Source organism: Daldinia caldariorum (genome assembly GCF_022478825.1).
Source record: "Daldinia caldariorum strain CBS 122874 unplaced genomic scaffold F4812scaffold_15, whole genome shotgun sequence".
In the NCBI taxonomy this organism is placed as follows: domain Eukaryota; kingdom Fungi; phylum Ascomycota; class Sordariomycetes; order Xylariales; family Hypoxylaceae; genus Daldinia; species Daldinia caldariorum.
In genome coordinates, this window is record NW_025953051.1 from 45,618 (window position 1) to 58,648 (window position 13,031).

Here is a 13,031-nt window from a genome sequence, read left to right on the forward strand (position 1 = left end):
ATTACGCATTTGCCACGATTGACTTGGTCAGCCTGCATACCTGCTAAGCATTACTGCTTTGTAACGTTGTAGAGTCCCCGCAGCCTACATATCTAATGAAGCAAGGCTATACTATATGGCGAGTCGAAAATTATATATTATTTAGCCCTCTTCCCGTTTAGGTCCCAGTCTCTTTCATTTTGTACCCTATATCTTTCCACCTCAAAAAGCTCCCCTCTCCAAATATTCATACTATGGATGACAGCAGTTCCATGGCTAGTTTCGAAGAGATTGGCTCCTGTCATAGGGCTCTTGGGTTGGGCGAGGATAAGAACACTGAAAAACTCAAGACTCTCGTTGCGAAGTCAGCTGCCAATGGCACCACAGCCACAGATGTCGCCGAGGATGAGGTTTCTGATATCTGTTATGTGCTTCAGTACAAGGGATTCGGTGGGAAGCTTGTGACTTGTGAGTTATCTTGTCGTAAGAACTAAGATCCAATCAAGTTGATAAATTTGACAGTACATCGTAGTCGAGAACCTATCAATATCGAGCTAGATGAAGTTGAAGAAGGAGGATTTTCGAGGGAAAAGCCTATTCTTGAGGTCGTAACTCGCGTCTCGATCTCTGTGAAGAAGAACAGATCGCAACTCGGCCATCTTCCTTATCCACGTCGTCACCAGTGGGATCCTGTTTACGACTTCAGCGTGAACAATGAGTATTCCCATCACCACACTCGCAAACAGGAACATGATAAAAACCCAGGGATGAATATAGTCCAGGTCGAAAAGAAGTCCATGGTCATCCACTCAGTCCATCTAATCAATGCTCTAAGAGCCATGTTAGGGTATTATCCCGATACGTCCCTTCTTGGAGACACTGTTACTATCAACGCACCGTATCACATTCTCGCCCGTCACCAGGTAGCGCTTGCTCGCTACAGGACTAACCAACCAAATATCCATGATGAAGAATATGCCTTAACAACTGCAAAGCACATCGACGTACTTCTTAACTTCCTTGAGGAAACATTGGGTGCCCAGACCCGTGAAGAAGAGAAGAGACATGATAACAAGATACCCACGGCCACCTTCGACAATCTCTGGCTGATATTGAAACCTGGGGATATCATATATGCCAAATACGATGATCAGTGGACTCCGTTTATGATTTCTAGTGTTGTCGATGGTTCATCTGCCGACGATAATAGAACCCCATATATTATCAATTGCTGGAATATTTCGTATATTTCTGGAAGATTCTGCCGTACCATGCACTCATTTGATATTGATCCCTTCAATGGAGAGGAGATAATCAAAAACCTTGCCGTCATACCTTACCGTTTCTTTCAGGGCGAAAATAGCGATGTCACTCCCCTAGAAGCTATGGCCAAGCAGGTCCTACTCGGAAAGAGAACCTGGGAACTTTCAAAGGGACCAAATCACATGTTCTATAACGGGCCTCTGGTTGAAAAGAAGTCGGACTTTGACCGGGATTATCCAGGTGCTACAGGCCACTTAGAAGGCCGTGTCATTGTCGATGGTGTTGGGTTCTCGCATTACTCTTTTGATCATCCTGAAAGAAACAATATCCGGTCACGAGCACGCTCTCCTCCGCCTAATCGCACACCGCCGCGCAAAGATCAACTCCCCTACTTTGCCCCAAGATGCACCTGTAGTGCTTGTACCAAAGCAGATTTAAAGGAGACGCTGAGCCTATTTGTTGCCTTCCAGGACCTTGACCCAACTAGAGACTCGGCGCCGGAAGTCGACCTCTACTACGTACTGTTGAGTAAGATTGTTTCCGGGTTCATACTTCGCGATCGACGCTGGGGTCATTTCAATGTTAAGCATCTTCAATACGTAGAGTTCGACAAAGAAGCTTTCAAGTACCTCGTACTGGATGATGAGGTAAAGCTTACGGTTCGGTCACTCATTGGTAGGTTTGCCAATACCCATGGCCAGGTCAGTCCGTGGCCAAACGACTTCGTCAAGAACAAGGGTCAAGGTCGAATCTTCCTCCTCCACGGACCTCCAGGCGTAGGCAAAACTTGCACCGCCGAATGTGTTGCAGAGCTCACCTGTCGTCCTCTTCTCTCACTCACAAGTGGTGACCTTAATATTGATTCTTATAATGTCAGTGTACCGATGCTTCCTCGGCCCATATTAGAAGCCATCTAGCCCATAAGTTACCCAAGACATTATCGAATGATTCTATTTACACCCGCTAAGGAGGTATGATCCGCAATATCTAGGCTGCTTGCTAACCTTGCGTGATGGATTAGGTTGAGAGAAGCCTCGAATATTTCCTGAAACTGGGCGAACGGTACGGTGCCGTTGTATTGATCGACGAAGCGGACGTGTACCTCGAAGCGCGACACATGCTTGACATATCACGCAACAAGCTAGTCTCAGTCTTCCTTAGGGCGCTTGAATACCACCGAGGCATTCTATTTCTTACAACGAATCGAGTGCAGACGTTTGATTCAGCCTTCACGTCATGTATCCACGTGGCCTTACACTATAAGTCGCTGACAGATGCCGACCGAGAGAAGATCTGGCTCAATAGCTTTGAGAGGTTAGAACGCGACAGCGGTGGCAAGGTATATATTAGCGTGGCGACACGCGAGTACGCCTACGAGAGCCATGATGTAAAGAGCCTACGCTGGAACGGCCGAGAAATCCGCAACGCGTTGCAGACGGCCGTCGCCCTTGCAGAGACGGAAGCGGTCGAAGACGACAGGGATAAAGTTACGGTCACCGATAAGCATCTAAGGGCTGTAGTTAAAATGAGCCGTGGCTTTAAAAGTTTCCTGAGTCAGCAGAAGAAAAGGACCAATGATGACGTCGAGAAGGATGACGAAGAAGAAATCGAGGATAATTGAGAAGGCTCCGCCGTCCGCGTCAACTAACTGACAGCGTCTTGGCTTCCTTGCCCACAGTTGCTAATCTGTAAGCATGTGTGATGATTCGAAATGGGGCTATAAGTTTGGCTATGGTTCTGGTACCTATTACACAGTATTTGGGTCGGTGCAAATTCCATATGGAAATGAGACGACCTACAGATTTTCATAGCTCAAAAGCTGAAAGCCAAAGAACCCCCCCATTCATTGTGTATTAGCTCTACGAATGACTTAAAGGAAGAATCCCATTAAATGATGTAGGTGATAGTAGTATGGGTTACCTTTCTACGCTTGTAGGTTGTGCAGGTAGTGCAGGTACACGTTGATAGCAGAAACCTGTCCACGCCATCTCGCCAAATGATTAGCTGGCGGAATGGGGTTCATAAGGGCCATGGAGTCTACGTGTACTTCACGTACTAAGGACACAAAGGATAATTTCTAAATAACTACTTAACCTAATGTAGGTACCTAATGGGTTCTCTTTAGTCAAAGCAGATCATGACACTACCCATTTATACGACGAAACGAACGAGCTTATACTTCAAATCGTGGGGCCCCGCTACGATTTCCATTATACCATCTTTACTTACATGCTCCTCTTACATCGACATACCCGGAAGGTGGTCGAGCCCTGTAATAAGTTAGCGCCTGAGAATTATTACTGGGAAAGTTGGAAACTCACATCCATCAGTTTCCTCACCAACCATATCAGGGACGGTACACTTGTTAGCCGTAGACATGACTTGCTTCGTGATGGAACCGCAGCCATCGTAGAAGCATTCAGACTTGTTCATAGCACGCTGCAACGAGTCGCCCTTCCAGCCGAACATGTAGTCGGCGTGAGTGCCGTAGCCGCTGGTTCCGTGGAAACTCCATACAAACGGATTGGGGGCTCCTGAGGGCCACATGCTGTTGAACTTGGTCGTGTCCCAGACCGTCTCATAGGTCAATTGAGGCATGCGGACGGGGTGAGATGCAGGACATGGCGGGGCATTCGTAAAGCCGTCGTACTTAATGGTGTTATACATGTGGGATTGGTGGTCGGGGCTATCAAGGTTCTTGCCATCCCAGCATCTGACTATTGTTATTATAAAACACCCGTAGAAGAACAGTGGACTACTAACGCTGGGAAGTGGTGAACAGTAAATATACCACCCGGGCAGGGCCTGGTAGGGAAGTCCACCATCTCCGGACCTCGATTAAGAGTGGTCTGCAAACAGTTGTATCGCAGACCAATGTGGCCCTTGGCCTTGTCCAAAGTTTCTGTTGTCGGGCTGCCAACTGTCATACGGAATCCCTATAGAGTGTTAAAATCCAAAGCCCTGTTATAGTGCATAGAAGACTTACTGGCTTGAAAGCAGTAATAGGCTGATTCTTCAAGTCGTCGGTGGTGAAATCATGCTGGGTATAGTAGATAGTCATGCCACCCTTGGTACCGGGTGCCAGAGCAGCGTTGTTAGTCACTGGGACTCGGTGGTAGCTACCGTTGGTCGGGTGTTTAAAGTACAGCACTGCGGTCCAGTAGTTGGAGAAGTCCTCCGACATCTCACAGGTGGTGCAGGTGGCTCTCGCTCCAACATCGCCAGTCATGGTGGCGTTGAAGGCGTTCCCACCTACGATATGGTGGACATGGGCCGAAGGGTTATTTCCCGGCTCAACAACAGGATCAATACGTTGGATGGTCAATGACGAGCACCCAAATCGCAGACCAGCCTGAACTGGCGCAGCGAGCGCTAATGCAATGGATAACGACTTCATCTCGGCGACGTATTTATCTTAGCAGTAGAGGCATGCAGAGATAGGCCGTGCAAGTCTCGCAGCCCGGTGTCCAGCTCGCTCTTATAAGTAAGGTTCTGCCCTTGCAGAGACGTGAGGTTTCATGCCCAGCCACTTATCTCACTGCCCGCCCAACCTGGGTTGAGGTAATATATTCCTATATACACAGCATGTCACGGTAGTTGAAAACTGAGCTTGAAATGGGGATAGACTGGTACAGATCGTCCCCATGGGGAACTAGGTTCCATCCGCAGTACTATGATTATTTTGCCGGCGACAAGGGTATGTAATTTACACATGAGATGAGTGGCAAGTAAGGTCCCTTTCACTACCCGGCAAATATATAACAAGCGGATTCTGAAATCGCGGCAAAAGTCCCTGTTCGCAGGCGAGTAAAGAGTATAGCTAGCGCCAAAGCTGAAATTGTATTACATCGCATCGCGTCGCATCGCATCTTAGAAAGGTCAAATATAATACAACGAATGAGAAAAGTAGTAAAACCATGGATGTATATGAGTTGAGCATAAGACACTTAATAGCAAGATAAGGCCTGGGGAGCCCATGAAGTACATCTGTAAAGTCTGGCCCAATCGAAAGTAAGGAAAGTATTTGGAATAGTGAAAATTGAAATAGCGATATGAAAGCAGAAGGGATAACAAACAGGTAAAGTATGGATGAATGGAAAGTCATGTTGGGAGGGCTGACCAATCCAACCATAAGAGCATTCCATGCCAGGAGCTGCATAAGGCTAATGTGGGCGGCGGTATTGAAATCGAAGACAAATTCATGATGCTAGGCGAAATAGCCATGTATTGTACAATACGCGAGTATCATGCGGTAGGTCTGGGAAGCAAGAGGGCTTTATGTGCATTACTAATGCATTTTTGGAAGACAAGGTGTAAGATAGTACATAAGGTAACAAGAAATGATGATAAAAGGGACCAATGACAAAACCGGAAAAGATGTAAGGGGGGGGAGTGAAAGGCATATAGGGTCAGTCTGGAAGTAGAATTAGCACAGCAGGGGACCGGTAGCTCAGCGGTAGAGCGTGGGATTGCAGTTAAAATGATGACAATTATCCTAAGGTCACGCGTTCGACCCGCGTTCGGTCCTTATTTTTTACACTTGAAAAAATGTTTTTTTAAAAATTATTTTATTTAAATTATTATATAATATAATTATATAGTTTAAATAAAATTATAAAATAATTCATTTTTTTAAAATGATTTTTAATTTATTTTAACTTTGTTTTTAATATATATTTATTATATAATAAAATTAAATTTATATTTATATTTTTAATTATATTGTAAAAACAGTTATATTTATTTCGGATAATTTTAAGAAAAAGATTTTAATTAAATATATTATTAATAAAAAGTTAATTTAAATTATAATGTAAATTTAAATAAGGATAATAATAAATTAATTTATAAAAAATAAAAATAAATTGTATTATTTATATATTTTAAAAAGTTATATAAATAAGATTTTTTATTTAATATATAATAATAAATATTATTTTAGCTTAAAATAAATAATTTATAATTTAAAAAGTTTTAATATTAAATAATTATTATTAAAATTAATAAAATATTTTTATTATTATTTAAATTATAATATAAATTATATTAACTGCTATTAAATATTAAATTAATTTAAATTAATTTATAAACTTCTGTAATTATTTTATATTATTATTATAAATTTTGTTATTAATTTCCTTAAAGTTTTAATAATTAATATTATTTAAAATAAAGTAAGTTTTAAAAAAAATATAATATTAATTATAATTTACAAATTTAGTAAAAAATTATTATTTATTTTCAGAAATATAAAATATATTATAAAAGATTAAGTTAATATATTATTTATTGTAAATTAAAGTTTATTAATGAAAATAATATTAAATAAAAATTTAAAGTTTATATTTAATTTATGGTAAGTGCTTTAAAAGAATTATAAAATAACTTTAAGAATTTTAATAAATTATTATTTATAAATAAATAGTTAAAACGAATAATATAATTAAAATATCGAAATTGCTTTAAAATATTATATAATAATAAAATAAAATATAAATTAGATTTTTATTATTTTAACTTTATAATATAATTTTAATAATTTTAAATTTATGGTATTAGGATATTTATTTAATAAAGTTATATTCGGTTTTAAAATAAGGTCCTCTTTATTATTTTTAAAAATATTAAAAAATTTGTTAAATTTTAAAGTTTAAAAGAAATTATATTAATAAAAGGTAAAAATATTCTTAGATTTTACTATTAATAATGTTAAAATTAAATATAATAAAAACTGTAACTTAAAATTATTTAAAATTAATAAAAAGATTTACTTTTATTTTTATAAAAAATATTATTTATTAAGGAAATTAGAAAGAAAGTAGTTTCTTTAAAAAGTTGGACTTTTTATTATTATTAAAAAGATAAGTAATTTAATATATAAATTTAATTTCTTTAAATATTAAAAAATGTATAAAATGGTATTAGTTACTTATTTAATATTAATATTAAAAAGATTTAATTTATTTAAAGGGTTAAATTAAAATTTAAAAGAATTTATATTAAAAAAATATAAATAAATTAATTTCGTTTAAAATTAAGTTTTGTATAAAAAGATGGATAAATAAAGTTAATAAAAAGTTAATTATTAAATATTTAATTAAATAAAAGGGTTATAGTTTTAAAAAGGATTAGTAATATTTAAAAGAGCTTTTAATGAAAAATGTTTTAAAGTTTATATATAAATATAAATAAAAATATTGAAAAAAAGTAAATATTAATAATATTATATTTATAATATATATAATATAATTAATAAAAATAAAGTTTATTAACTTTATTTAATAAAATGAATAAAGATGTGTTATATTTTTATAATTTTATTTTAAATATTAATATTTTTAAGAAGTAATACTTTTTTAGGTAATATTTTTTAATTATTATTTTTCTTTTTAAATATAAATATATTTTTTATTTAAATTTTTTTTATATTAATATATTTTTAAGTAATATTTTTTAAAAAAAATTTATATAAATAGCTTATTAAGTAATATTTATTAAATAAATATCTTTTTTTAAAAAAAGTATATTTGTTAGACCTTAGTTTTTAGATTGAATAATTGTTGATTAAAAAAGAGAATTTAATAGATCTTTCGGATTTGTTAATTCTCTTTTAGATTAAAATAAAGCTTCTTTATTTACACTTTTATCTTTCTTATTTTCCTGACAATATTAAATAATATATTTAAAAGTAATTATTTAGTAATTTAATAATAAGCGTTTAATATTATTTTAAAATTAAATTTTCATTATAAAAAAATGTAGATTTATTTTTAAAAGCTTAATAAAATATTAATAAAAATAGTTATTTAAATAATTAAATTATTAATATAATAAATAATTATATTTAGAAAAGCTTAGTTACTTTAAATAAAAATTATTATTATAAAATTATTTAAAATTTAATATTAATAAAGATAAATTAATAATTATTAAAAATTTTATTATATTCATAAATTTATGTAAAATTAAATATAATTTTTAATTTAATAATATATTTAATTTTAATTTTCCGGAAATAAAAATAATAAAAATATTATATATTTATAATAATAAAGACCTTTTTTATAATTATTTATTATTTATTAAAGGTAATAAACTTTATTTGGTTAATAGGTAAAATTAAATAAATAAAATAAGTTAAAATTGTAAAAAGATAATATTATAATTGAAAAAAAAAATAATAATGTAAATAAGTTGTAAATATAATTATTATTTAAAAAATCGGTTAAATTTAAATCTTTATTAAAAGTTACTAATATTCTTTAATAATGCGTTCTTATTTTTACTTTCTTATTTAAAAATAGCTTTTTAGTATTACATTATTTATATTTAAATTTCCTTTATTTAAATCTCCTTTATTTAAATTTCCTTTATTTAAGCAAAATTTTTTTTAATAATATTTTAACTTTTTATAAAATGTTTATTAAGTTATTTAAAAATTCCAAGATATAATATTTGATTATATAATTAATAAAGTTAAAAAAAGAAATAATAATTATAAAAAAAGTACTAATTTTAATTAAAAATTAATTTAAACTTTAAATAATATTACCTAAAATTTAATTGCAAATATAATAATTTAATAAATATTAATTAATTCCTTAATAAGTTTAAATAAAAGGGTAATTATTAATGGTTATTATTAAATTAAAAGAAAAGAATATATATTTATATTAATAAAAAAAAATAAAAGTGTAAATAAAGAAACTTTATTTCAATTTAAAAATTAAGATTTAACTGTTAATTTTTTTTAAAAATTTTAAAATTAATAACTATTTTTTCTTTAAAATTTCTCATACTTTTTTTTAAAATTTTAAACTTAATAATTATTACTTTTTTAATTATATATTTTCTAATTATATAATAAACTTAATTTTCTTTAATAACTTTCTCTTTCTTATTAATCTTTTATTTTTTTAATATTAATTTTTATTTTCTTTAATATTATTAATAAAATCCTTTAACGATTTACTTTCTTAACCTTATATTTAATAAATTTTTAAATATTATTAAATTATTACCTTTTTAAATAAATATTTACAATTTATTTAAATTCGTAAAATTTAAAATAAAATAATATAAATTATTATTTATATTATATTTCTTTTAAATAAAGTAAAAACTAAATATTAAATTCTACCTTTAATTATTTAACAAATAAATTAAATTTAAAATTATAAATTAAAAAATATATCTTATTAAATAAATTTTAAATACTTTTTAAATTAATAAATAAATTATTTAAATATATAATAAATAAAAATACTTAAGATTTTTAAATTATAAATTAATTTAAATTTTAAAATATTAATTATATAATAAATTTTTTATTATAATATATTAAATTTTATTAATTTAAAGGATAATATCCTTTTATAATATATTAATAATTTTAAATTACTTTTATAAAGGTTATATATAAGTTTAAATCTATTAATAAAAAGCTTATTTAATTAAATAAAATAATTAATATAATAATTAAAATATATTATATAATTATCTTTTCTTATTAACTTATTATTCTTTTTTATTAATTAATATTTAAATTTATTACCTTCTTTAGTTAATTAATCCTTTTTTATAAACCCGCTTATTTAAAGTTACAAAAATTACCTTAAAAAGAATATTTAAAAGAGCTTTTTAAATTAAAAAATTATTTAAAAATTAAGAAATAACTAAATAAATTTAAAAAGTTTAAATAATATTTAAAACATAATAAATATTAATTAAATTATATAAATTTTAATTCAAATTATTATTTTAATTTTAATAAATAAAAACTTTATTATATTAATTACTTTTATTTAAATATAATTAAATCTTATAAAATAAATAATTATATTATTTTTTAAAAAACGTTTATTAAAAAAACATTTATTTATTTATAAATTTATATTAAATAATTACTATTAATTCTATTAAATAAAATATTTTCCAAAATAATTTCCCGTAATTACATTACGGAAATGTTTAAATATAATAGAAAATTTATTTTATAAATATATAAAAAGTTTTTATATTTATTAATTTAAAATATATCTTAAATTCTATTATTGAAAAGTTTAAAATTAACTTTATAAATATATAAGTAATTATGTAAATTATAATATATAATTGCATTTAATTGGTTAAAAATGTACTTATTATATATTAAATTATGGAGCTTTTTTAAAATATAAAAAGCATGTAGTTTTAAATTTTATATATAATAAATAAATTAAATATATAATTTTATTTATTTAAGTTTAAAAACCTTTATTAATAAATTTTATAATATTATAAATTTTAATAATTATTTTATTTATATTAAAAAATAAAAGGTTTATTAAAATAATGTTATAATTAAAAACTTATATATAAAATCAATTTTATTTATTATATTAATATTATTAATAATTTTTACTATTTTAATATTTTTGATGGTAATTGTTTTTAAGCTTGTTAAAGTAATAATAAATATTATTTATGTTAATGAATAAAAAGATATAAATTAGAATTAAAAATTATATTAATTTAAAAAAAGTAATTAATATAATTAAAATAGAAATTATAAATAAAATAATTATTAATTTTATTAATTATGAGGAAAATTTTATAAATAAAGCAAATTTTGTAAATATGTTTGTTACAAAATAACTGTTCTATCGAACTTATTAATAATTATTTAGAAATTTAAAATAAAATATATATAAATATTGTTAATTTTAAAAAGGATTAAATTAAATAATAATTAATAATTAAAAAAATATATTATAATAAAAGAAATAATTAAAGAGGATCATAAAAAAGTATATATAAAAATAAATAAAAATAAAATTAATAAAAAGTTAATATTATATATAATTATTTTATTATTTCCTTTAAATATAAAATATTTTTAAATAATTATCAAATACTTTTTAATAAGAATAAAATTAAATCTATTTTAAATAAAGTTATAAAAGTTCTTATTTATTAAATTTATTATAATTATTTTAATAATAGAATAACTTTTTTTATATATAGCCTTTTTAAAACATATAAGATATAATTAAAGTTTTTAAACTTTTTAAAAAATATATAAATATAATTCCATAAAAAATAAACGTTTATAAAAAATAAAATTTATAATTTTATTATTGCGAAGCTTTAATAAAGCTTTTATTCCAATTTAGGCTTTATAACTTATATACATTTATAAATAAAAGCTATTTTAAAAGATTATTATAAAATTATAATAATTTATATAAATATAAATTGTTTTAATATTTTAATGAATAGATCTTAATTTATAAAATTTGCACTTTATATTTATATATAATTAAAAAATATAATTAAAAAAATCTTTTTAATAGAAAAAGCCATTTTCTAATTTAATATTGTTAAAATATACGGTTAAAATTATATTATAAATTAATTTATTATCAAAGTTTTATTAATATATAATAATTTATAATTTAATTTACTTTTAAAAATACCTTTTTTATAAATATATAATTAATATTTATAATTTTAATTAAATTATAATTATAAGTTTTTATAATTAATTAAAAATATTAATAAAAATAATATATAAACGGAATTTTATATAAAAACAAGCCTTAATAGAAATTAATATTATTATATTATTTAAAATTATATTGCAAATCCCTACTTTATATATTAATTTATTAAAATTAAATTATAAAAGATTTATATGTAATTATATTTTCGTCTTAAAAATAGATAACTTATTAACAACTTTAATCTTTTCTAAAAAACAGAAAATTATTTCTTTTTTTAATTTTACAAATAAACTAATTCGTATTAAATAAAAATATAAATTAGGCTATATTAAAAATTATTACGAAAAAAAGTATTTAATAATTATATAAAAAAAGGTAATTTTTATATAAACTGCAACAATTATTTTTTAAAATATTTATAAAAATTATTAAATATTATTAAAATTTAATTTTATTAATAATTTATTTTATATTTTAATTTTAAATAAAGATATCCCAAAAGATATTTAGAATGCTTTTAAAATTAATAATATAGTTAAAAAATTATTGCCCTTTTTTAAAGCTTAACGTCCAAAAGATATACTGTTTTGAAAGATAAAAAAAGGCATATATATTTACTTAAAAAATCTTTATATCTACTTTATAAAATAAATATAAAAAATAATTAATAATTTTAATATTTAGGATAAATTAAAATTTATTAATATAATTAATAATTAAAAAATAAAGATATATTTAATAAAAAATTAATAAAATTAAGTTAAACTTTTAATTAAAGTTTATAAATTTAATATTAATAAATAAAAAATGGTAAATAAAGTTTTTAATAATATATATTAAATTAATAAATTTAAATATATAAAATAACTTTTGCTTTTTAATTATTTTATTTTTATTATTTATTATATAATTAATAGTGTTAAAAAAGATAAAATTATTATTAATTTCCAATTTTTTAATAAATTTATTATTTTAAATATATATTCTTTTTTAATTTAAAAAAATAATTAATAAAATTTATAACATATATTATATTATTATAATAAATTGGTAATTATTTTTTTAAAAAGTTTAAAAATTTCTAATATTATATTAATAAACTTTTAAAATAATTTTAATTATCCCTAATATTATATAAATAAAAAAAATGGAATTATATAAGTAATTTTTAATAACATATATAAATAATGTAATAATTTTTTTTAAAATAACGAAAATGCATTTGTATTATTTAGTAATAATTTTTCAACTTTTTAAAAAATTAAACTTTTTTATTAAATTTAATAAATCTTTTTTAAAATATCC

The 13,031-nt window shown here is 25.8% G+C and overlaps 2 protein-coding genes and 1 non-coding gene across 3 annotated transcripts; 2 read left to right on the plus strand and 1 right to left on the minus strand.

Annotated features, from left to right (window-relative positions):
* Positions 1 to 17: 17 nt before the first annotated feature.
* Positions 18 to 2,875, plus strand: F4812DRAFT_116853 (P-loop containing nucleoside triphosphate hydrolase protein). The gene is made up of 3 exons (XM_047929416.1): positions 18 to 447; positions 502 to 2,114; positions 2,264 to 2,875. Exons 1-3 carry the CDS (start codon positions 234 to 236, stop codon positions 2,861 to 2,863), a joined length of 2,427 nt encoding a protein of 808 aa, XP_047787610.1. The 5' UTR covers positions 18 to 233; the 3' UTR covers positions 2,864 to 2,875.
* Positions 2,876 to 3,244: 369 nt separating this feature from the next.
* F4812DRAFT_116845 (uncharacterized protein) lies at positions 3,245 to 4,883 on the minus strand. Its single transcript, XM_047929415.1, has 4 exons — positions 4,229 to 4,883; positions 4,006 to 4,178; positions 3,564 to 3,955; positions 3,245 to 3,512 (listed from the first exon to the last, which is right to left on the minus strand). Exons 1-4 carry the CDS (start codon positions 4,637 to 4,639, stop codon positions 3,481 to 3,483), a joined length of 1,008 nt encoding a protein of 335 aa, XP_047787611.1. The 5' UTR covers positions 4,640 to 4,883; the 3' UTR covers positions 3,245 to 3,480.
* Positions 4,884 to 5,681: 798 nt separating this feature from the next.
* F4812DRAFT_t121 lies at positions 5,682 to 5,770 on the plus strand. The gene has a single exon. It is a non-coding gene; the product is annotated as a tRNA-Cys (tRNA).
* Positions 5,771 to 13,031: the final 7,261 nt, after the last annotated feature.